Source organism: Neocloeon triangulifer, unplaced genomic scaffold (assembly GCF_031216515.1).
Source record: "Neocloeon triangulifer isolate White Clay Creek 2 clone unplaced genomic scaffold, ASM3121651v1 ptg000014l, whole genome shotgun sequence".
In the NCBI taxonomy this organism is placed as follows: domain Eukaryota; kingdom Metazoa; phylum Arthropoda; class Insecta; order Ephemeroptera; family Baetidae; genus Neocloeon; species Neocloeon triangulifer.
The window spans coordinates 23,265,881-23,292,569 of NW_026775556.1; the positions used below are offsets into that span (position 1 = coordinate 23,265,881).

Sequence of the window (26,689 nt, forward strand, 5' to 3'; positions counted from 1 at the left end):
GATGCCGCTTCTTCGTCCTGAGAGATAGATAAAGTTGTTTTGACGATGCATTATTTAGCAGCCGGGCCAAGTTGTCAACTACTGGCCGGAATCGGTCTGATGTCTTGGTGATTGCTTTTGCTGCGTGTGACATCAATTCCACTCCGCCAAACTAACTCGCTTGACTTGCTCCTTATCTCGCTGTGAATTAATTGACGGCGGCTTCGTCTCCTTTGCTTAGAAATTCCAGTCATTAAATTACGCACAGACGACAGGGTGAGGAGCGTGAGCAGGTGGTCCATATTGAACGCACATATTGCCATAGACTTATTTCAAAGAGAGTTATCAATTTAATGAGCTAAAAGCATAAATTTATAGTACATCCATTAACCACGAATTCTATTCTTTTGAATATTCATAACAAGTGAATGAGAAAATTTGCAATCGATGCTAGTAGGTCTTCGTAATTACACTATTATTTTATTGCATTAAAAATGAAGGTGTATGAACCAATTTTCATACTAATTAAATGGATTAAAATCATTTAGTAGCAGATCAAAATTGTCATATCATGATATTCCTTAGAAACTAAATATAAGTTTATTTTTATTTATTTTTCGAGAGTCATTTTTTTCATATTTAGTCAGATTTGGGCAATATTATCTGTTCTAAGTAACTTATTCATTTGATGCTTTTGCAGAAGATATAAAGAAGTTATTTGATTTTTTTTTTCATTTTTCAAAACTAACTCTAGCATTGATCCTGTTGGCCCTTGAAAGATTACTCGCATCAGGCCCCAGTGCAGTTCAATAAATTCCACAAACAAAAGTCCCTGAAAATTAAAATTTCATCACATCTTTCACGCTGAGATAAAATGCAACCCACAAACAAACAATGAAGTCGAAATGGGGGTGAATATTTCAGAGCCACCGCTCAACACATCAGACCCATTTGTTAAAGTCTCGTTTGACGGCGTTTTTGCCAAAGTTGCACCGCCCTCGGTTGGCCCGTTCGCTCCCCGAGGCCTGTCACTGCACACAACGCGCCGTGTAAATTATTTATGGCCAGGTCGGGTGCCCACGAAACGCGCAAAAAAGCGTCTTGTTTTCCGGACCTGCCATCCTCGGAGGTCCATTAATGTGATAATTTGATACGCGCGCACCGTGCTCTAAAAAAGGCCAGTCGAGTGTGGATATGCAAATTATTTCATGCGGAGTGGCCGCCCCTGATTTGCACCCCTGCCAAGACCGTCACCTCCACACCCCCTCCGAACAACGTCTGCGTTCGTTTGTTTGTTTGTTTGCATTGGCAAAACAAACAGAGTTGAGATATATTTTAATGACTCGGCGGGAGTTTTTTTTTCGTCCGAGCCTTTTTTGCACTCGACCGTCGTTCGTTTATATTTGTTATCAGCTAATTTGAAGAAAGCGCGCTGTCGGCGAAAATTGTGTTTTAATGATGTTTTGGTTGTTCTGAACACTGTAAACAAGCCCTGACCAAACATTTGAAGTTGATTTTTCCCCTTTTATTTTTATGATAGAACGAAAAATATTTTTTCTATCGATGTAGGCTGCAATCTGTTTCATCATTTAAATTTTTTATAAATAACGAAAGACTAACTTCTAAATTTGCAAGGAACGATCATAAACTGTTTAAATCGGTGGTAAAACGGGCTTTTTCTCAGCTGAAATTATTTGTTTTTATTCACAAACAAACGGCTCTTGAATAAAACAAACAAAGAGGGAAAAACCGGCAAAATGACGTCTTACTTCGCTTCAAAAAGTTCAAAATCTCCTTCAGTGCCAACTTAATTCTTTGCGAAATTAGTAAATTTTTATTTTTTCGCTTTTCAGTTATATATAAATATTTCCAATTTGAAATTTCCCATTCATCGTTCTTAGTTCTTTTAGGCATTAAAATTATAATTCATATTCCAGCTAAAATATTAGGGGTCAATAAGGAATACGAGGACTACCTTTCCGCCGGGCCGGGGAGGTCATTTAGAGTGTCCCCTTTCTCTTCAATTTTTTTTAATTTAAAACAGATTTCTGGAAACAAATTAAATTCGGGATCGTCATTTCAGTATAAAACAATCCAAATTTTCAAAATTATAACTTTTTGGGCGCGAAATTTCGTAACGATAATATTGTTTATGAGGTATTTAGTGAGTTTTGTTTTTTACCTTTTTTAAATAAGCAGTCTATATGCAAATTAAAAATTTAATACGTACACTCAACTTAATCTACACTGGCCCATTATTCTTAACATGTCGGTGAATTACAGCTTTGTCGTTAAAAGCACTTTTCTTAAAACACTTTAATTCCACAAGTTGTTATTGTCATTTTTCTCGTATTAAATCGATATAGCGCCTCACGCTTTTAAAAATAAAAACAAGGAAAAGCATATTGTAAAAATGTCGTTAACGCCCGCGTAATATTTTGTAGGAACATTATTTTGTGGAAAGTGCTGTGCATTGTAAGCAAAAACCCTCTTTTTTAACTGCATATTTTTCCCTTGTGAAAAGCTAGGGCGGAAGGCGCGTCTTCCACCCACAACGATCCACCCTCTTAGGCAAACTTTGCTTCGCGCTAAAGAAAACTTCGACCCTAGTAGATATTCACGTGGCGGGCTCTTTACAAAACGTGGTCAACGCTTTTGCTTGCTTACTTTTTGCTCGCTTTGCGGGAAAAAGTTGGTTGATTTGCCTCCTCGGTCTCTCTCTCTCTCTTTTTGTGTGTTGCTTTTTCTAGCGAGAGTTAAAAATGGCGTCCGAAAAAATAAATCAGCTATTTATCTGGCAGGGCTGAGTGAACACACGCAGTCTGTGCTATCTCGCGAGATGCATACACGGACGCCGGCTCTTCTCCGGCAATATTTCTCCCTTTTTTGCTCGCTCTTAATCTTGCCCTTTTCGCGGCAAACTGACACACGCGTGTGTTTAGGCTGCTTTTTTGGTATAAAAGAGGATGCGTTTCGCTCTTCCTGATTGCTACATTTCTTCGCTCTAAATTGCTCCGCGGGATTTTATGGGGGCACGTGGCACTGCAGAAATGCAGAGGGAGGAAAACAATATTTTATATGCGCGAGAAAATAGAAATGAAAGCGAAAAATGGCGAGCACGCAAGCTGAAGGAATTTGATTTGTTTTTGGCGAGTGCGTGCGCTCGCCCCAGGTTTATGAAGTTGTTTCTTTGCTCATGAATGAGACAATAAAAGATGTTTTCTTTTACCATGTGAAAAACGCAGATGGACTCCCTCATGAAAATAAAGTGAACAAAAGTGGAATTCCAGAAATGTTTTTTAAATGAGAGTGATGAGAAAAGTGATGAAAACGTTGCTCCTCTTTCCTTGTTAAAGTTGATATCATAAAATTTGGGACTACACTTTTTTAAATTTAATTTATAAAAATTTCCGTTCATGATGTGAGCTATATAAATATATATATAAATATGCGTTAAAACAACTTTTTTATGTACATTGATACATGTTCTATATTTATTCTGTTTTGTAAACATAAATGAAACGATACAAAACAATTGATCATTATTTATTATCCACTAACATTCTAAAAATTGCCAAAATGACCATATAAATATTTCTTACAGGAGTTTTAAATTCAATATCGCGATTTCTTTCAATTCATAGAATAAACGAATTTTATTTATTGGATCGCTTAAGCTATAAACTCTCTTGTTTGCTAGGATTTATGGAAAAAACGTTAGTTTCAAAGATACAATTTGCATGGATTGTTCTGCACTCCTCGAAATAATTTTCAGGGGCCAAATAGTTTTAAGAGAATTTATATAAAGAAGTTCAGTTACAACTTTTTTTTCACTAAATATTTAATAGAGAATGAACACACAAAATTAATGAACTAAATCAAAATTTGAAAAGAAGCGTGTAAAAAATGAACAAAAATTATTAATAATTTTTACTACGCTTACCCCTCTTTTTTCAAGCAGTGCACTTCGATTTTGTACTGTCGATGTTGATTTTTAGTTTATTTAACTTATTTAACTTTTATATGTTCGCTTTAATTACCAATACATGAAGGATGTGCTACCTTACCAAACACTGAGAAACAAATTCTGCATGAGCGACCACATCCTCCGTATTGTTGATTTATAATTAGTAGATAAACATAAGTCAAAATTTGAGGAGAAGCAATGTTTTAAGATTCAAAAACGGTTTCTTGGAATAAAAGCAAGTTTGAGTTTGACTTACATCAAAGGAGAAATTTCATGTTCCTTTTTCGGTCTCTATGAAAAACTTTTAATAATAAATAAATATTTGGAGAAGTTGCAATTTTATTATTTGAAGCAGAAAATGTTGTCAAAATTCTCTTAAGCGTTTATGGTTAAAATGCATTTTCATCATCAGTCAAAATGGTGAATTTATCCGCCTATAATTAGAACTCACAAATTGAAAAATCGCCGCTAATTGCGGCCAAAATTTGAGTTTGCTTTGCCCTCTCGCAATGTTTGCTCTGGAAAAGCTCCGCGCCCACCACAATAATAATTAAATGTAATGCTACAAAGGACAGGAAAATAAATCGTGATCATTATTTTGCGAGCACACAATCATTAGTTCGTATTTATCGTTTGTTTCGAATATTCTCTCTGGGAAATGCGCACAACATGCTAAATGATAATCTGTTGTGCCAAATGATGATTACCACGCGGTTGGTAATGGACGCTAGTTATATGATAGGATTTGAACATCACTTACAGCGATGAAAGCCCTAGAGAATTTAACTATATGTAGTACTGATGGATGAGGTTTACACACAAAAAGGTGCCGAAAAAACTGTAATTCATCAATTTTATATATGTCGTATGGTTGGGAGCTATTTTTTCTATGAATCGATCTGATCTGTACTGGTAAAATGTGCTCCAAATTTAATCTCATCAAATTGATAACTTGTTTTAATGAAAACTGCACTTTAAACCAGTTAATGAATTGCAATTTTTCTTGAAATTACGAGTTCTGTTTTATATTATATCTTTAAATGGATAAAAATATTAAAAATACAAGAAATTTTTTTTTTAATATAAAGATATTTTTTAAAGAAATAACAAGTCCAGCCAACTCCAAGCGGAGTTTTATAGGCTTATGTGACTGGCGAGCAAGGCAAAGCCAAGCACATCAGTGCTACAAACATTTTGTTTACGTGTGAATTTATAGAAGAATTTTAAAACTTATTTAAAACCAATCAATTTGTAACATTCAATTTTTCCCAGTTCTATTCATTTTCCTTTTTGAATTTTTTAAAAAGCAAAATGTCTTTATTTATTTATCTTAAGACAATTACTGCCAAAATAGATAATTTTTAACCTATTATATGATTAAAATTTTTGACGAAAAATGGACTTTCGTTATTTTCTGACTAAATTCAACCCCAATATTTTGACTGAAATTCTAGTTTTCCAATCGCTTTCCCCCCTTTTCCTGAAGTTTTTCTGACACGCACATATTCTTATCAAAGTGAATAATCCTGCAAGCGAAGCAAGTTTTGGCTAAATTTGGTCGCACTCTTTGATGTGTTGCAGTGGAGGTGGTGCTGCTGGTGTGGGGCATCTGGCTGTGCATCGGCGTGCGAAAGGCGCCCTCCGAGTTCAACGAGTCTCGATTCATATCCATGGCCATTTACAACGAATTCCTCCTCTCCATCTTTCTCAACATCTCCATGTAAGTATGCGTTATTATAATTTGAAAATCAGCACGCGTGAAATCACTTTGAAACCGTAAAACCAAATGTGCCGGAATAATTTGGCCGAGATTTTTTGCATGCGAAAAAACCAAAGTTAAACAGCGTTGAAACCGATTAGCCTCCAGGGACCGATGATTGCTTTTTTATCAGACTAATTTCTCGGCAACGTTTCGCCAGCAAAAAAGAAAGAAAGAAAGAAAGTTTTACAGCAAAGAAAATGATCGATCGTCGGCGTAGCAAACTTTATTGCTATAAAAGGGCGCAACCATTAATTTCGGCCCGCGGAAATTTATTGTCCGCAATTTGATGGTTGGGAAAAAAACAGCTAACTGAAAAACTGTTAAAAAAAGAAATTGCGGGATCACAGAGGTGATAATAAGTAGTAAAATCAAAGTATTAGTAAAAGAAGAAGTAGAAGAAAAATGGTCAATTTTGATTTGATTAAATGCAAAATCAAGGCTCACTGTGGCTGTGGTCTTTTTGACCCTAAAGCTCAGCAAAATTCTCACAATTGTTGCCGTTTTGTCCTAACAATAAATTTTAATTGGTAGTAACAATCAATTTTGGAAAATAAACAACGAGAATAATAAAAATAAACATAACGAAAATGATGTTTTTCGGAAAATTTCATTTGTGAAACAAACAACAAAAACTTTTTCCCATCCCTTATAAAAATCAATAATGAATTCCACGTAAACAAACAACGTCTCTTTTGTTGCGTTGTTGTGAACGAGTTAAAAGTAGAAAACCTCCATTATACCGCAAATTGAGTTGTCGCTCTTAAGTTGTGTGACCTGTCAGTGGGGGGATGAAAGGGATGCAGTATTTGCTGCCGAAATTAAGAAAAGGCGTTGGTGAAAGAAAGTCTTAACGACGTTATAGTAAAAGAAGGAAGGGTGGAGCAGTAAGACCACACTTTTTCACTTTCACCGCGTCAAGAAGAATAATTATTCAAGATGCGCTCGGGCAGAGGAGGATTATTAAAGGGCATGGCGTGCGGCGTTGCTGGTCGAGGGCGTGACATTCGCCCTTTATCTCCGAAGAACCGCGTTTATAAATCATAATTAGACCACTCACGGGCCACCCTTGTCGCTAATTTCTCTCTCCACCCTATGCTTCATATCCGTCCGTCCGCCGGCTAATTTCGGGCCAGGGAACTCCGACTAATTATTGTCATCATTATCGTTCCGACGGATTTACGTCTCTTTAACCGTCCTCTGCGGTTTTGGTACTTTGAAAAACGGATGGCAAACTTATCTCGCCGAAATACGACCGTCCGTTTTGTTCCTGGATTCATGAGATAGAATTAAAAGGAGAGATATATTTTATTACTCACTCTGCGCGATTCAGGAATTTTATTTTCTACCCCAAAACTTTTACTTCCGACAAATAATGGCTTTATTCTTTCCACAAATAATGCGGGTTATGTTTTGGGTTACTGCGAAATATTTACGACTTGTTTTTATATCAACGGTGTATAAATTTACAGTTGAACATGGGCATATAATAGAAAACTCATTTTTTACAGATGAATGGAAAATAATGCGCATGTTATTTACAATCCAAAAGCCGCACCATATCGTGTATTTGTTTTTGAATATACCGAATTCCAAGCTTTGTACAAAAGCGAATTCCGCCTTTGTTCGCATATAAATTTTGTCCAGGAAAACCAAATAAGGGCAAAAGTAATAATAAATTAAATGTTTGAAATTTCATTTCCCCATGAAACATTGCCGGAAAGAATTTTTAATTAAAAATTTCCCGAATATCAAATTATGATATGAATTTTTTAACTGGATAAAAACTACCTCGAAATAATAATGTAGAGGCAGAGTCGTACAAAATATCAAAAAGAGGGGCATCAGAGAGCATATTCAACATTTACCACTTATTGAAAATTGTACCTTATAATTTTTGAAAGGCCTCTTCATTAATGAATTTTATTTTTGGAAATGAAATATCAAAAAATTTCATGCAAAATCGCGATTAAATGTTTTATTTTCGCTCGAAGGAATGAATGAAGGTTTATAGTTTTAAAAAAAAATCACTGTAACTCGACAATAAAAGTGAAAGGAAACAGACAATCAGCTGTAGAAAAAACGCCCACTAACAGCCATAGTGATAAGAAAAACCGCCTAAATAAACCGGTAGAAACCAGCTAGTGCATTTGCAGTAGTGCCAACCCAAAAAAGTATAGTCTGGAATATACTAGGTATATACCCTAAATCTTTCTCTTCCTATAATAAAAATTATGCAATTTAATTTGCATAATAATCCCTAATATAAATGGCGCAAAGAAAGTTGAAATTAGGATTCTTGTCTTGGACTCAACAGTTTGCAAAGAGTGTGAAAATTAAAAACCAACTTTCTCGGCGAAGAAGCAAATTAAGACAAAGTGGGGCAAGAACCCTTTGGTCCTTTCCTCTTTTTCAGCTCTCATATAATTTATTGCACTCGCACCTATACACGAGACACGAGCCTGGAGTGCCGACGGCGTTTTCTTCTTTCATTCTTTCCCCCTCGGTGGATTTTATTGCGCAACTTTTCTGTGCATAAATCACACGCACGCAGCCAAGCACCCACCCACGTGTTGATGCAATATTTCACCCACACTCGTGTGTCACTTGATTTATTTCGCAGCAGATATCGATACACGCACGACCATGCATCCGCGTGTTCTGGTTATTGATGCACAAACACAGAACAAGTTTGAATGCAAAAAACGCGAGACTGTCACACTGTCACGTGTGAGAAAAGTCTGTTTAATTAATTGCGCGCAACGGTGTCCGACAAATTTTCCGCCAGGTATTGATTTGTGACACACAAATGGAATTACATGCACGAATGATGTTTCCATTTGTGCCACTTTTATCATAGAAAATATATTTTATGCCTTTTATGTTCATATGAAAAAAAAGTGTATTAAATCGGGGTGCCTCACAATGTCCTAAAGACAATGTCCTAACACGGGTAGTTGAGAAATATAACTATTAATCTTTCTTCCCTACAATAGTTTCAAAGAATTTCGTAAAAATCTTCAGGAAAATGTATTTTTGTTTCCTATGAAAAAGTTTACTTAGAAATATCATTCGAATTTTTTTTTCAAGACAAAAAATTTGAAAAATTCTAATTGAAAATATTCGTTAAATTTATTTTCAATATACGTTATAGTAATAATATTATTTTTTTAAATTATTTGTATTTGTGGAATATAATATGATTGTTTCAAACTTATATACACTTTAATATTTTGAATTATATGATCAACTTTCGTTAGAAATGTGACAGAGAAGCTCGACAATTAGCATCATATTCTTTCTGCATAAGTGAATTCATTTGATAAGGAATGAAGTTCATGTTAGTCCCTGTTGAAAAAACTAAACTTTTATAATATATCAACCAATTTTCCGAAATTTAGGACATTTTCTTTAAATTCAATTAGGACAAAATCTTTAGGACAATGTGCGATCATAGCTTTTAGGACATTATCTTTAGGACATTATGATGGTACCCATTAAATCATAGGAACACATTTCTGGGAAAGAAAGTCATTTTAGTTTATTCTCAACATCATTATTTGAAAAAAATATTTCATTGTAATTCGAGAATTTTGGACTCTTGAGGAAACAGAATTTCAAACAACAATACTTTAAATTTTTAATGCTATTTTGAGACTTTCTATAAATCCCTGGAGCGTTTTTACACACAACTTTATATGATTGACATTAATTAGTACAAATTTTGTCAAAACTTCAAGGAATGAATTTTTTAATTGTTTTTAAAATAATTTTTAAATATTATTTGCTGCTCCCTTATAAATATTATTGTTTTTTAAGTACAAATAATGCAGATCATAAACTTATGTCCATTTAATCATTTTTCTAATTTTCTTCTTTCAATTGGAAACTTAATAAAACTGCCCTTAAACGACACATGTAATTCTATTTCTAATATCGAAGGACACTGAACCGGCAATATGTTCTTTATGTCCCTGCAAACTGTAGATTTTTTTCTCTACAAGAAGAGTTTTCTGTTCACAGGCTGTTCCTGCAGTCACCGGCCAACCCTGACCTCCTTTACGTGATATTTTTCTCGCACACGCAGCTGACGGTGACCATGCTGCTCTGCTTCATCTTCGGCAGCAAAGTAAGTGAAGGGAAAAAAGTCGACCCTCTCAAATATGTGTGTTTTTTCCTGGGGGGAAAATGTGTCGGCTGAAAGTAAAAAGTGTCACTTGCTCTCAGGCTGCACCGATCGCCAAATTGGGCAGGAGAGTTTTTCGATGTCGGACCCGACACCGTTCCCCACTTAAACAACCCTTAGGTGTAATATTTTACAGTATAAAATTGGGGAGGAAAAAAAATTCGCCTGGACTTTTTCCTATCAGGAATTGACCGCGGAAAGGGAATTTCATATTTTTTTTCTCGTCATTTATACTTGCCAAGTTTTGATTAACGATGATATTAGGGTAGCGGACACAAAAGATAACGCGCAAAAGAAGTTTTCCCCCTTTTACTCTGACAACCGATATCGGAGCTTTTTATAATCATTCCGATTCCATTCTCCCTCCTGAATATAAAACGTTGAAACAAGAGCCATCGGGAAACAAAAACTTTTCCTGCAGGGGCTTCGAGACTCCAATTAATTAGTTTGCTCTGAGAGATCAATTAGCATGCAGTTCACTCTGAAAAGTGCACTCTCAGTTTATAAACAAACATTGAAACCTTTCTTCTAAAAAGGGCAGCTAATTAATTGGTAAAAATACTTTTAGTACTGAGGTTGAAGTAAACAATTATAAACTCGGCCTGGGGTTTATAATTAAACCGGATAATATTATTTTATTTACTCCCCCTGAGAGGGAAATTTAACTGGAGATTCGTTTATCAGTGCAGGGGATTAAGTTCAGGGAAGTTATTCGATCGCGTTTTAATGAAAATCGCCAAGCTGCAAACTCGTGGTTTGCAGCTTCAATTAATTTAACTGGATGATCCTCCAATTTGTTTGGCCGAGAGAGGAGCGTGGAGAGAATTCAGTTTCAGAGAATGTTGGCCGTGGCCGTCCCTGATTTTAATTTGATAAACAACTCTGCTGACTTTTATTTATTTTTAAAGCACAGCAATCCTCTCGTGATGGTGCTTAATTGTACTGAAGGCCAAACGGAACAATCTCTATCTTTATTGTTACTCAGTAATTATGTTCAGTTTAATTTCCTAGGCTTATATACTTGAGATTTAAAAGTTGAAGTGGCAACCTCGGGTCTTAGTAATAGCAAGATTTTAGTTTAAAATTGAGGTTTGTTGATTTTATTTTTGTTAAATTCTTTTTAATAATAACCCAATCAAATTATAGTTAAATATATTTTTTTTAAATGAGTTTTTATTTTTACTTTTTTTTTTGCACTGCTGGCTTTGAGGTTTTTAATTGGATTTTTTTTCAAACCATTGGCAAACAGTAAGAAATAAAATAAATTATGTACTTGAAAATTTTTAAACCTGCTTTATCTAGAAACTGAAAGTCTAAATTTTCTTTAAAACAAAGGTTATTTTAACCCTCGACATTTTGAATTAGAATGAATACCAAATTCTATCGTTTTTAAATATGTGTAGTTCCAAATTAAATTCAAATTTAACTTATTCATGGTTTACCACAAGGCAATCTTTGCCCTAAATTGTGACAAAAGAACAATAAGTGGTTTCAGAGAGAGGAAACGCATAATATTATGGATTCAAATGAAAATTATTTACTCAAAGCTATAAATATGTTTCACAGTGACAAATAATTGCATATATTATTGAAATAAATAAAAGAGTTTAATTGTAAAATTCTGCGATTCTTCAAAAGTAAGGCTTTAATATCAAAGTGCTTTTGCTTTCGTCGCCCCAGAAAAAAAGGAACGTCTTCCAGTTCACTTTGCAATTTCCCCAAAATTAAAGAATCGCTTTCGTACCTTCATTCCAGCCAATTACTTTTATGGCCTCTCAAAAGTTTAATTCCACCGAATCCGCATCCAGCGTGTGATTTGCCTAAAAGCAACAGGGTTGGAATGAATCCTCGCCGTAAATCTTCTATTCCGCCGGAGAAAAAAAAACGCCTCAAAGCGCAGTTTAAAACCAAGCCGACGAAAAACGGTGTCCCATTAGGCACACACACCATTCCGACGCCAAATCTCTTCCAAATTGCTTCTAATTCACGCCGAGAATTACGACGGTAGTAAATTTTATTGCCGGACGAATTTCGCGCCGGCTATTTCTTGCCCAAATGACAAACTGCTCTCGCGCACACACAGCGAGAAGTCATTACTTTTTATACACAATGCCTTGTACAGTTTAAAGAACTTCTTAAGAGACACTCGCCCCCTGACAGTGGGAGGAAGAGCTCGAGATGCTCGACCCAAGAAAGTCTCTTTTTGTCCTTTTTATTTCCGAGACTGCTGCGTGCCGCTGCAAATTTATTCGGCACATTCAGACTCACGCTTACGTGGGCGGCTAATTCGCCTGGTCTTTAGTCGGATTATTCTGTTCCAAACTTTTAAATTCTCTGAGCTGTCGAACCAACTTTTCTCATTATTTATATAATTTATTTATTTATTTATTTTTTACGGTGTGTGTATTTTTGAAAAAGCTGAGCGCTTATGAATTTTCCCAATACTTTCTTCGTTGATTTGCCGAGGATTATTGGAAAAAAATTTACTTCATTATACTTTAATAATTGCAGTTGAAAAAAAAGTAATAAGACTTATCTTGTTGTTTGAACAAGGAAAAGCTTGATTGATAATTTCATTTCAAGTGGAAAATATATATTTCAAAATTGGTTTAGTTTTCTTCGGTGAGAAAGAAGGCGGAGATGAAAAAAAGCCACAGAGAGCTGTCGGTGTCGTATACATTTTTTAGGTCAGTGAATCTTCCTATAAAATGCAATCTAACTTACTTTGCTATTGCTTTGGAATAAAAGCACTCCGGTTACCTGAAATGAAATTTTCCAAACCAATTTGGTGGAATGTAATTTTTGTACAATGTTTCTCTTACTGCCTTTGAATTTAATTTACAAGAGTTGGCTGGTATTGACGTACAGTGGAAAATCTTTGTTAGATTTTTTTATCGCTCCAAAATTTCTTCTGAAAGTGGATTTTTGCAAATTGTGTTATTTTTATTCTATCTAATATTAGGTAAAAAAAACCTATTTATACTTTTTCAATATTTTTGGACTAATTTTGAACTTTCTTAAATATCTGGATTAATTTTCGACCATAAATTTTAATGTTTACTTTTCAGCTTTTAGATTTTTAACTTACAATTGGATCAAATGATGATTTTTTTAGGAACTTTTTCAACTTTTAATGAATCATTTTCGTCCTTGAAAATCGATACATATAGCAAATTGTGTAAATTAAAATTGTCTTTAAAATTTGGAAATATATCGCTCTTAAAAATACCATCTTGGAAAATGATTTGCTGAAAAAGTCAGAGACGTATTCAAGATTTTTGCTCTCAAGTCTCGCATTTCAATTTCCACTTTTTCATATGAATCGTGAGCTGACTTCACCCGATGTCACGCCAAAATGTTCTGTTCACTCCGTCATGGAATCGAAATACCGGAATTTCCATGTTTTTGTTCGTTCATTGCGAATGGACTGTTGGACCATATGTCGCTCGCTTTTCGGCTGTCGCAACTTATTTTGCACTTGGTCCGGAACGACACGAGAGAAAATGAGAGCGACGCACACATCCTGAACAGATGCTGCTGGCACCGGGAAAAAGTGACACGCGCTCTACGTGATGGCCCAGTGAGTATTTTCAGTATATTTTCTGGCCGGGAAGAAAAACATCTCCCTCTCTCCAATAGATGTTTTCCTTTCTGAAAACGTGAGAACAAGATTCGCTCGTCCCGTACGTACGATTCTCCGAGGCAATTTAGTAAAACTTTTCCATTACTGGCGAAACTGCAGGATATCATCATCGCGTCCTTTTACTTCTGGGGGCTGATGAAGTGATGACTTTGACAAATATTTTTTCCGTGTTGGTCCCTTTTAGGGAAAGGGGAAAAATGAAAGTTTTGGGAAAAATTGGTATTCGCTCAAAGAAACATATAAAAACACTCTCCTCTCTAGAAATGTGTATAACAGCTCAAAATATCCTAACTTCTGCTAAAAGGGGTTTATTGATTCAGACGAAAAGTTTGTTGCACATTTATCAGAAGTTTTTTTATGTCATTGTTAATGAAAAATCATAACAAAAGTGGATCGAAGAAGTTATATATTAATTATAATGCCTCTGCGTAAAAGAATTTTAAAATAATATTAAATTATTATTAATTTATAATATTATAGAGAAATTTCTAGAAATTAGGTTCAAGACTTCCCCCTCCCACAAAAGTGTAGATAAGGATTCAAAATAAATGTAATAAAAAAGAAAGATCATCACTTCCCCTATAATTATGTGTCATTAAAAGAAAAACGATAAGCGTGGCTCTTTTTATGGTGAGAAATCAATAATTATTATTCCTTTGCTTTTATTGTGTCGTCATAAGTGATATTATAAATATTTAATGTGTCTATCTATTTTGTTTTATCATCTCAATTTAAACAAAGAGCTACTTTTTGAATATTTTTGCAGCTAAAACTAGCTCCGGTTAAAAAGACCCGGATTTTCGTGATTTTTTATTCTTTTTATTAATGCATAATAAATCCACTCTACGCGCATTAGCTTTTTAACTCAATATTTTAACTCTTCCTTTCAAAAAGCTCTAAATTAGTTTTTCGTATTAATAAAAAAGTTGAAAATATTTACGAGCCCGCGAGTGAGTTTTAAAAGTGTTCCTTTTGTCTGTTGGGAATTATCCCGAGGCTAAGCTCGCGAGCTCCATACAAAAAGGAACAAAGGGGAAAATAATGCTGCTGCCGGGCCACACGAGCTTTTAGTCTTTACCTTGTCAGGCCCTTTCAACCGTCGAGTTAGAGTAAGTTTGACCAGCAAATATTTTATGATTTTTCGGCCGTGCGACTTTGCTTTCGTTGCAGCCGATAAAGCTCGCTTATGGGCGAGAGGGTTAGCAAGGTAGGTGGCTTTAATGGCGCTGGCGGCTTCGCAGCCGCTCGCTCGCTTAATCACGTCACAGTTCGAAAGGGAAAAGCCCGGAAAAGCGAGCGGGAAAGAAAGTATTGCTGTTAGGGTGAGTTGGTTGGTTGGTAAGTCGAAAGGCAGCCGCACTCTCATGTGCCAATACCGGTTTTATGACTCCCAACTTTTTACAACTTACATCATGTTTCTCGCCCGCAGTGCTTCCCTCGCTGTTGGCGAACGAGAGCTCGCATAAATCAAGGTGTGCGCCTGTTGAAAGTTGAAGCGCATCCAGTTCGATTTTCGTGATGCTCAAATTGAGATCGAACGTTTGCCTTTTTCACTTGTATAAGGATTCAATTTCAAACTATACAAAGTACAAAAACAACTTCTTAATTGTTCCTTATTAATTTCAAGATAGTTTTTGATTAATTTGAACCAAGAATTTAAGTGAACGGTAATTATTTTAAATTGGAGAGTAATTAAAGTATTATTTTGTGATTATTCAGTAAACTAAGTAATATAATTGAATTTCTTTTGAAAGGAAGCCCATTATTTCTCTTTCTAAATTATTTTTAAAAACCAACTGGCCAAGCTTTATTTATTTACATATATAATAAAAACATTGCTTTAAAATGAAAATTCCCAGTTCTTCAATTCAACATCAAATTTCAAATTGATATATGATGCAATTTGCCCAAATTGATTTCTTCCACGCTAGAAAAATAGTGTAAATTTTTTTTTTAAATTTTTTCAAGACTCTCAGTCCAAATGTTGAATAATTAACAAAATTGTCATATGCAGATGAATTGGATTTAAATTTTGATTTGTTAGAGCCATTTTCCATATGTATATTATATTGTGAAGAATAACGCAACAGTAAACAAAATTATTTACATTTGGTTTTGCTGAAGAAAGCATTGGACGATGCCTGCATTCAATTTCATAAAACAAACAATGTTTGCTTATTAGAGTCGAAATTTGAAAAGGGCTGGTTTTTCATTCAAAGCACTGCCTTTTCGCTCTTTCTCTCTTGTGATAAAATGTTTAACCGGGCATTCTTTGTGGAATAAAATATTTTAAATGGAGAGAGAGAAAAGAACAGCTCGATTTGACTACCCAACTGCGCAGTACTATTTTTAAGTTTATTTTTTTGCCATTTGTGTAATATTTGAACAAGGCATTTCTCAAGAAATGAGGCTGCAGCTGTTGGGCTAAACAAATCAACCTGGATTTTCAATCAAACAATTTACTTATTTATTTGGTTTCAACGTTTAAACAAATAATCAGCATTTTGAGCACAACTGAGGGAAATATGTCAAAATACAAAATCATTTTGGTGTAAAAAAAATGCAAATAATCTAAATTATGATTTCATAATAAGTCAAGAATAGAATAAATCATTCATTCATTCAAACTTTTCATCACGATTCCCTATTCAAATGCCAATTTATTCAATCCCATCACAATTGCTATACAAATCTTCTTATTCTGGGTCAGAAGGATTAATTCAGTATTGCAAAAGCAAATCATTTTCAAATGTAAGGAGATAAAAATTGAAAAAAAAATCCTTTATACAGAAATTCAATCAATTTCGAAACCGACTTTCTTCTCTTGAATTCCTCCGCGTCCGATTTTTCTAGAAGGCCGGAGTTTCGTTTTCAAGGGTCAGAAAGGTATGTGGTATTTGTTGCGCTGGTATATGAAATTCAAGAGCGACGTCTCTTCACTTGTAATTAGCGGAATTCCTCGCAAAAAGAATCCACCCTTCCCTCCACCGAAACCGAATCGATAAAGAGATGGGCATTTTTTATATCCTCTCTGCAGACATTCTTTTTTATCTCGGGTTTAGGCAAATATACATAAAGACGGTCGGTCGGTCCATGATATTTCTTGCGGATGCTGCATGCATTATTGAGGCTCCAAGGTGCTGCTCGAGGCGAACGCATTAGCAGCCGCTTTTAATGGGGGGCCTGCCGCCGACCATTTTATCGATTCGACAACAAAGCATTAGGCGGGAGGGTCACTCGCTGATGAAGGAAAACACACGCTAGCCGCTTTTATTATATATTTAGACTCATCAATCATCCTCTCGTCACACCGGATAACTCTCTTTATATATGCATTGGAAATTTCAATCGACTCGCATTTGCGCAAATTGTCGGTCGGCCTTTGTTTGGTTTGATTTTAAAAAAGCCGGCCCGGATGCAAAAAGAGCAAAAAAAAAAGAGGGCACATGGTGCGGGTTTATTATGCGCCTCTCTGCCGCCTGCTCTCTCAGCCCTTTATTATTTCGTGTCCTCGGGCGGAGAGGCTCATTTTAAATTCAGCTGGCTGACGCGCCGAGCATCGCGGAAATTCTGTTTGCGTGTGTGAAAGAGTGTGAACTGAACGCACAGAGAAAAAAAAAACGTCCCGGTTTGTCAGTGTGAAGAGAAATTGTCACTGGATTTTTCCGCATCCGTGCATGATGAGGTTTTAATGATTATAGAGTGGTTTTTTGGGAAAATGTCAAATGTGTATGGAAGCGCCCAAAAAAATTAAATTAATTGCAGGGAGAATTTTGCATTTCTGTTTTTAAACATACTCAGTTTTTTCGACTTCGATTCTAGTTGCAAAGGTTTGAAATCCTTATAAGATCATTAGGGTCAATGAAAATAAAATCAATGTAGGATATTTTAGAAGTCATTTTTAATCGCATCCCAAAACTGCCTAAATTTCAATTCATGTAATTTTTGCAAAATACCAATACGCATGCGAGCCAGATTCTAATTAAATTTGACATTTTTAGATCATCTATTAGATAAATCAGATAAAGGAAGAGAAATTATTTGTTAAATAATGGATTAATTAACTTTTTAAGTATTATTCTTCCTCATCTTTTTCATTCTGTAATAAAACACCTTTTTTATTTAAAAAATAGTTTAATAATTAATAATTACATTTAAAATAATGTTTGTAAATATAACAAAAAAGTTTTAAAATTGCTTTATAAAAATAAAATTTTTACAATTATTACTAATTAAAATTTTTTTATTTATGTTTCAGGCGTACATGGTGTACAAAGGCCAGGGCAAAATAGAGGAGCACGGCGCTGGCTCGTACGGGACGAAACCGGCGCAAACGGCCATCAAGTTCCTGACTGCGGGGTCGCGACACTCGCCTCGCGGTTCGCCCAACAGGACCATGTACGGCGGGGCCACGCCACAGGCCTATTCCAACACGCCATCAAGCGCAGCCCTGCCGCCGCTCGAGCTCAATGGAGACCCAAGCGTGAGTCTTTCATACATATTTTCCTATATAATTGGTATATTATTTCAATTGTTTTCAGAAATCAATCACGGTCAAGTGATTTTTATAATCAAATTGCTCTAAATCGAGGTTATTTGCAAACTATTTAGTGGACCAAATATTTGTTCACATTTAAAATGTGTTTCATAAATAACTTCAGGCTTAAAAGTTGACGTCATTTTGTCCAAATAGCTAAACAAAGTTTTACATTGAAATTGCATTGAAAGAAAAACAATTATTTTGCCGTATTTTGCGAGGGTAACAATACATTTTCGAAATTAAATTATCAAAATATTTATGGACATTGATCTGCTTAAACAACTTAAATAAAAAGTTATTTTCTTTTAATTCAATCTTTTGCTTGAATTTTAAAATGAAATTAAATCTAAATGTTGTTGAAAAGTAACAATATTCCGAGTTACTTCACAAATTCTCAATATTTCAGATTTAAAATATACAAAAAAAGTTTTTTTTATTCTTAATTTTTAAATTCCACTATTCCACAAATAAAAATTATGAACTGTCTAAAATATTTTGAATGAGAATGACGAAATTTGCAAAACTTTCATTTAGTGTATGTTTACAATTGTTTGAAAATTGAAATCAAATTTCATTGAAAACATCTCGTTCGTTCGTTTGAATGGAATGTTTAATTCATTAAAATTTTTGATGAAACAACCGCAAACAATGATGCTTTAAAGCATAAATATTCCTTTCTTGCTTTCACATTGAATATTAAATTTTCCTCCTTGCAAATGTTAGTCGAATTAGTTACGGCATGTTTGTTTTAGAAAACGCCGAGCTCACAAAATTTTAGCATTTAACATTCATGTTTAGAGAAGCACCGCGCGTTTTGCATTACAATATGTGAATAATTCCATTTGTTTGACGGGAATTTTGCATTTTGTGCGCGGGAGTGGAATTTTAATTCAAAGCAGTTCAAGACGGCGTGAGTTCAAAGGTAATCTTATTTTCTCGTGTCAAAGGCGCAGTGATCTCTGTTTGCCGAGAAAATTCGTCGTCTTTGTGTCGCCGCGAATATATATTTCACTGGAGGGTGGGGGGTGTGAATAAGGGTGCGTGTGTGCGTTCGAGTCAAGCCGCTTTCGTCAAAAAGAGCTGCGAGCGGAAAATGTTTTTTGCGCTGGATTCGCACGAGCGCACGTCAATATTGAAATTCTCCGCGTCAGGTGTCAAAGAAAAATATGTGCGTGATGGATGGAGTGCGTAGGAGAGAGGATGCGAAAAAGTGGATACAGCAATAGTGGACACTCAATAATACGCTGCCGTGTCTAACTCGCTCACCATAAAAACCTTTTTTTTGCAACAGCGCATGTTTGATGAAAGAAAATTTGAATTAATGAGACTGGGAAAATGCACACTTTTTTGAAAAATTGTTTAGGAAAAGTTTTTTTGAATTGTATAAAATAAAATAAAACGTTAATCATAAATTTTTCCTAAAATTCATGTGTAATAGTTATCAAGGAAAACATTTAACTCTGATTAAAGTCCTTTTTTTGTATATGAAAAAAATGAATTTTGGAAAAACCACCTTTAATATTGCATAAAATTTTATTCATGTAATTAAAATTTAAAATAAAGGAAAGTTTTTCCAACTTTCAGCCAAAATGTTATCTAAGAACAAAGTTTTGTTAAAAACTTGTGATAAGAATCGTTTGCTTGAATAAAATCGTCCTTACTATTGAGACGTTAATCAAGCCTAACTTATTGTTAGAGATTATATTATTATTATTTTCTTATATTAATCAACTTAATCATACCTTTATAACTTAATTAGAGCAATACTATGATTTTACCCAAACTTTCCAATCACTTGATTGAAATTCACACTCTTGACAAACGTAATAATCAAACAAACATTAAGTGGCATAGGCAACAAGCGCTTCTTTGGTGTGCTGCAAATTGCCTACCACAACGCCCACTGCGTTGATAATATTTTGCTATTGGCAAATAAGAGCGAAGATTGCTTTTCGTGGAATTGTTTTCTGCATGATTCCATTTCCAAATCAAATAACACATGCGTCATTTTGCAAATGCGTAAAAAATATTTAAACTTCTTGCTCTGAAATGTATGATTTGACGTTTCGACAGAACCGAGGCGGAAAACAGGTCGGAAAGACAATAAAAATTCAATTTTATTATATCTTTGCAATTTAATTTTCTGAAAAGCGGTGCTCTTTCCACTCCGCTTGCGATTCGACGTACATAAAAATTTATCTCTTTTGGGCGAGTGAAAAACACAAAGAGTGCTCGCTGCGAGGCGCAAGTGAATTTCGCGCATCATTTCACTGGGACGAAGCGCCAGAGCTGCTGCTGGCCGCGTGCATTATCTCCGTCCCAGCTCTTGCGACGGGAAGAAAGACATCATAATCACGGGGCGCGCGAGTTTGTCACCCCCGCCGCGGGAGTTTCTCATCTCGAGAAAGCTTTTTTGCCGGATAACAAAGAGCTTAACCCTTTCAATAAGCATTCCGGCGCATATCCGTGCTGGCGCGGCACGACACGCATTCCCATTCGTCTCGCGAATCAATATGTCTAGATGGAACACATTTGTTATTTTTTTTTCATCAATAAGAAATGGACGAGAGAAAAACGGTCTCGATTGCATTACTAGAATGGCAAATAAAATCAATTTTGTTATATTTCATTTGCTCGGATATTCAATCTGATAACAGGCTTTTGCGGAATTTGAAACTTATAGATACATTTTTGTGCTCTTCCCTGAAAAGCGAATATTTTAAGAAAATATTTTCAGATTTTTAGAATTATTTTTTAATTTTAAGACATTTTTGCTGATATCAAGCAAGGCGCGGCTGAAGGGGTCTTTTTGATCTCGGAAGTCTTAGCAAAATTTTTGCCGTTTTGTCCAACAATTCCTTTTTTAAATAAATTTCTAAACAATTGAATGTCATCAATTTATTTAGCGATGCGGACAAAACAAAACACAATAATAATATTGTTTGCCAATATTTAAAGTATTTTTTTTTATTCTCCAAATGATTTCATTTTATTCTATATTATTTCATTTAAAACTCTTCCTTGAAAACTTAAAACAAGAAGACTTTTTCATCAGTCTAGATTCATTACACATCTTTTCAGTTAGTCGACGAGGAATTTTATTTATTTACTTTATATCTTGCAACTTGCAATGGAGAGCAAAGTTTGCGTGAAAGAAGTGCACGGTCGAGTTTAATCTAGCACTGCGGGAGACGGAGAAAAGTGCAGGAAATGAGTGGAATTTATTATCGGATCTCCGTTAGATCCTCCTTCCTTAGGGCGCCCCGACCATACCGAGAGTAATGAAGCTTTAATAACTCACATTGAGCCGCGGCAAAAGACGCCGCGGTGCGAGGAAAGAATATCTTTTGCAATGAGTAGCATCAGCCATCTTAAGGAATGTTCGTGGACCAAAAACGAGCCAATTCGTTTCAAGATTTGATTCAGTAGCGTCGTTTTACTGCAAAGATCACTGCCAAATTTTGTTAAATTAAAAAAAAACCATTTGATACTTAATAAAATAAATACCCGAAAAAACTATTGGGTAAATAGTTTCCTCGTAAGATCATAGACTAAAAAAAAAATGCATTAATTAAATATTTGGACCATTTAATGAAAAATAAAGAAACAAATAATGTAACAAATTTTTTACTTGAATTGAACTATTTATGGAATTATTTAACTGTTGAATTTTATCCTTTTGTGAGAAAAAATTCTTTTGGAAGTTAAGAATAATATTTTAGGTCTCTGAAATATTTTCAACTGCGGTCAAATAATTTTCTTTTAATACAGAGGGATTAAATTTAAGAATATGAATGTACAACAAGAATTAAGTTTAAAAGTTAATAAAAACATTTTTATTTAGTCAATATTGTTATTACGGTTAGGAAATATAATAAACTGAATTTTTAAAACTTGTTAAAACATTTTTAAAACTAATAACCAATTATTTTTTTGTTATATATTATTTTTTTTTTAATTTTATGTTAAAGATTTTAAGCAATAAAATATTTTTTTAATTTTGTTACTTATAAATTCCAAGCCCACACAATACATTGCAATATACAGATTTTAAGATTCTTGTCCATTGCATTGAAGACGATAACTTTGGTTTTGAATGGAGTAAATAATTTATTGAAATTCAATAGGAAATACACAGCAAAATTAATCATAGTATTAAAAAAAAAGAATACCGATAAATAAGACAAGCAAGAGTCGATTGATATGAACATGGGCTGTTATGTGTATTAAAATTGTTTGTTTAAATGTGAAAGTTGAAACTCACCGCAACATATTCATACTCATCATAACAGAATTTGATTTTACAGATTTATAATTATATTTTAATTAATTCCGTAATGAACATTCCCACGTAAATAAAGCTTCCGACCTAGATAAAATAATATTTCAGTGTGCTTGTTGATCTAGGGCATCTGCGCGCGGGCAACACCATTAAAAATAATTAATAACAGGCGCGCCCCCGCCGAGGAAAACGTCTGCGTAATAGATGTAATCCCTCTTTCCGGCGTGAAATAGAGCTCAATAAAAATGATCAATGCTCTCTCTGGGCCGTAATTTTCCCGCGAGCAAGAGAGAAAAAGACGTTTCGTAGTGCAAAGTCGTGTGCTTAATGACCACAGACGCTCTTTGCGATCAAAGACACACGTTTATCGCCGTGGCAGTGAAAACGTTCGCTCATTATTTGCATAATTGCGAGCGGTGAAAGAGAACTCGAGGTGCATTCAAAGCGACTCGCAGAGTAAAACTATGTAAACGTTCCGCCAACTGTAATGAATGGAAGCACGGTCAGTCGTGTGTGTGTTTAACACATGCGGTCGTAACGGACGGACGTGTGTGCTATAGTGAATTTAACAGGGATTAGGCAGCAGCCAGCAAATCTCACAAACATATACACGGATTTAGCAGAGGTCGCTATCAAATTTAATTATGCAAATAATTACCTTTTTCGTTAAGAGAGGAAAAAATAATTTGCTTTTTAAACTGATATAATTGCAATTAGATGGAGGAACCTTTTTTGCTGATGATCAAAATTTTATTTAGAGATAAATTACGCATCTGCAATATTGTAGACAAATTTATATACATATTTTTTTTGGATTCATTCCAAAATTTTCTAAAAATCTCTCAATTTAAATTTTCGAACATTAGGCAAACTTTGAAATTTTTTATAAGAGATCTAATAAAGATGCCACATGCTGATTTTTATAATAAGTTTGTTCCTACATTTTAGACAAAACTTAATGCATTTTAACGCTTTCATACGGATTGGAAATCAATATAGTTTGATGGAAGTTGCTAGTTGAAGCTTCGAATAATCCAACAGTCATGAATTAGAAATCATATTGTGATTTTTTTTTATTAATTTTATTGGTTTTTTTATTCAAACCACTCTTTTTTTATACTCAAAGAAAGTTAATGATGCATTTTAACGCTTTCTTAAGGATTAGAAATCAAAGTAGTGTGCAGGAAGTTTCAGGGCGCTATCTGAATTATAGTTACAAATTGTGTTTATTAATGTACCACCGGGCATTCTCTGCCCAAATACTTCATCCATACATTCAATATTATAAATTACATTGATTACAAGAGAGAGAAATTACATCAAAAAATACAAAGACAGATCATACAAAATAAATAGTTTTGAAATTGATATTGTTTATTATTAATATGGCTTTTTGTTTGTTTTGTTTTCTTTTTTGCCATCATTACGGACCTGTTCATGTCGTCAGCACTTTGTCGCTATTTATTTTAAACTAGTCTTTGTTATCTTAGACATAGCCTACTGTTTTTCTTTTACGACTCAGGAAAGGTGGCCTCCTTATTGAACTTATTCATTTTCATTTATAATTGTTAATTTCTCACAGTAATTATTTATATTTATAATTATAAGTCTGAACTAGTTATTAATTAAATTGCTTTTATCAGCTTTTATATAAGAAAAAACTTATTAATCGTGTGTTGATGTAAGTAATATTTTAAATATAACAAAAAATAATATTATTTAATACTAAGTGACCAAAAATAATTAGATTCAAATCCATGAAAATTATTAATTGCTCTTCCTTTTGACGTTGATCTTTCTGATTTAAATATTTAATATATATAAACAATAATTTGGAAAAAAGTGCTTTATTTGTTATAATTTATGATCAAAATAATACTTTTTTTAGATAAAAAAAAAAAAATAAACACGTTTTCAACTCTTGTTTCAGTTGGAGCTGGACAGGTTGAGTTCTCAGCTGGAGTTGCTGCGTCAGCGGCACGTCAAGATGGGCACAAACCGACGCGTGTTGTGCAAAATCGCGGCCATCCAGCGGGTGATCGGCGAGGTGGAGGACGAGGACGACGACGAGAGTCCGCTCGAGACGCGCGACGGCCACAGTCTGAACAATGTGATAGCCGCGGTGACGGACAAGATCGTGTGCGCCGCCATGAGTCGGGTGGACAGCGTCCCGGACACCGATGACCTCGACGACCTCGGCACGCCCGGCCTGGACATGAGCGTCGAGTCGGCCGCGCTCAACCGCAGCCTCACGCGAATCGCCAACAGCTCCATCACGCTCGACGACAAGACGCACTTCACAAACGAAATCTCGGTGTAATCAAGGTGCGGTAAATTATCATAAAATATCAACAAATTTCTCACTTTTGGTGCGAAGGGTGGCTTACTTGGTTAAAAAAAATCGATTCTAATTCGATATCAAAAAGAAATAGTAGATTTTTTTTAGAAAATTATGATAAAAAAAAATTGTTGTTTAAATTTTAAATATTTGTGGTAAATTTAAAAAATCTTTAGGTGTTCTCACAATCAGTGGATTTTAAATAAAATTGTTTCATTATATAGGAAGGAATTTTATATTGAGAACAGTTCAAATTTGACTAAAAAATTTAAAATCTCATTTAAAAATCTTATCTAATTCTTGTGGAATAATAAAACTTTCACTTCACTGTTTATTTAAAAGAACTCTTCAGCATGTCCTTTTTCATGCCTTGCAATTGAATTTTTCATTGAATTTTCCAATCGCCGATTTAAAATTTAGTTTTCTTTCAAATTTTACAATTAGATTAATCATTGATGAATCTGTGAGGAAATTACAAGTTGAAACTAAGAAACGAACCTTTTGGAGTAAAATTGATTAACAATGAATCAAATCAATCAATAATAAAAAATTGAGGTATTTAATATAAAAATTAAAAAAAAAGAAAATAATAATGAAAATTTGTCTGTTTAAAGATCAAATTAAAAATTGTTCTACTGTAAAATGATTAAAATGTGGACTTCTCTCTGGCATTTTTTCTTTTTGTCTGGAGATTGCGACGCTCTGTTTTTTTTTTTTAGCAGAGTCGAATACAAACAACATCGCCGTTAAAAAAAACTAACTATTGTTCTTCTGATCAAACGTAAATAGAAAGAGAAATTTGTACTCACTGTGTACATGCGCTAGAGCAAACTTTTGTGTTCTTATTATTCCAAGTAATAAACAAGCAAACAAATTCACCCTTCGCACGCGACGGAGACGGAAAAAGAAATAAAGGGAAAAGTGCAAAGAAGTTTTTTCAGACGAAACTGCTGAATGTGATATGTAAATTATATAAAAATGTGTACGTTGTTGATCGAGCCACACTCCTTAGACAATCTTCCACCACCTGACCAGGGTAATTGATCTCACTTACGAATAATCGGATTTTACTAATTAGAGAGACCAATCAGCAAGTCTTACTCAATTAATTAATAACATTATTACTCACACAATATTCAACAAAGAATGGAAGGTAATCTAAGGTCTGTGATATTTTTTAAAAGTACTGCGTGTGTCCCAAAGAAGAAGAATGGACTACTTAATTGATTTTAATTCACCGACTATAACAAACTATAATTAACTGTGAACAAGTGTATATTGTAGTAATTATAATTCCCGTGTTGAAATGTTTCCGAATTTTATCGTGTTTCCTAAAAATGGACAATCCGACGCTCACAACCGTTGTCCGGCTCGACCGAATCCACTGAGCCCATTCGGCCGAATCCGCACAACAGAATCTTCCTCTCCTCCTATAAATATATTAATTGTTATCATTTTAACCGTTTCCGCAGTAAAATTTAATCAATGTGAATTTGTGTCCACATTTGAATGAATGTCCGAATTTCGGTGAGAATCGTTTTAATTAGAAAATGTCAAGCCGGCAGATTGACAGTGGAATAATTTTGGCATGAAAAATTGCCGGGTGCGCTGATTTTGACAGAGGTTTTTTTCAGTCGTGTCTCTCCCCTGCAGGCCGACATGCAAGCGAGTTGTTAAATTACGTTGAACGCAAACACACAAACTAAACAAACATGCACGATTCGCTCTGTGTGTGCGTCGGGGAACCTTTTCAAGTGTAAACACCGTTTGTGTCGAGAGGCATGTGTAGAACAGTGGAAAAATTTACAACTTTTTCCAGCAGTAGGCAGAAAATTAAAATTGCCCAACTGCCAAGCCCAGAAAATGAAAGCCGTATACATTCACCTGGTAGCCAGTTAGATAAGGTAATTAATGCCAAACAAAATTGATGAAATAATAATAAATTTTAATTTATTTACATTTTATTTATCTAAGAATAATAGTGAATTTACGGAG

At 34.5% G+C, this 26,689-nt stretch overlaps 1 protein-coding gene across 2 annotated transcripts in view; it reads left to right on the plus strand.

The window, feature by feature from the left end:
* LOC132199846 (probable G-protein coupled receptor CG31760) overlaps positions 1-25,412 on the plus strand; it is a 90,808-nt gene extending 65,396 nt beyond the window's left edge. For both annotated transcript variants that reach the window (XM_059624889.1, XM_059624888.1), the window contains exons 10-13: positions 5,528-5,666; positions 9,729-9,834; positions 17,793-18,017; positions 24,287-25,412. In XM_059624889.1, coding sequence (XP_059480872.1) covers positions 5,528-5,666; positions 9,729-9,834; positions 17,793-18,017; positions 24,287-24,676 — 860 coding nt within the window. In that variant the 3' untranslated portion in view covers positions 24,677-25,412. The remainder of the gene's footprint in view (positions 1-5,527; positions 5,667-9,728; positions 9,835-17,792; positions 18,018-24,286) is intronic.
* The last annotated feature ends 1,277 nt before the right edge of the window (positions 25,413-26,689 follow it).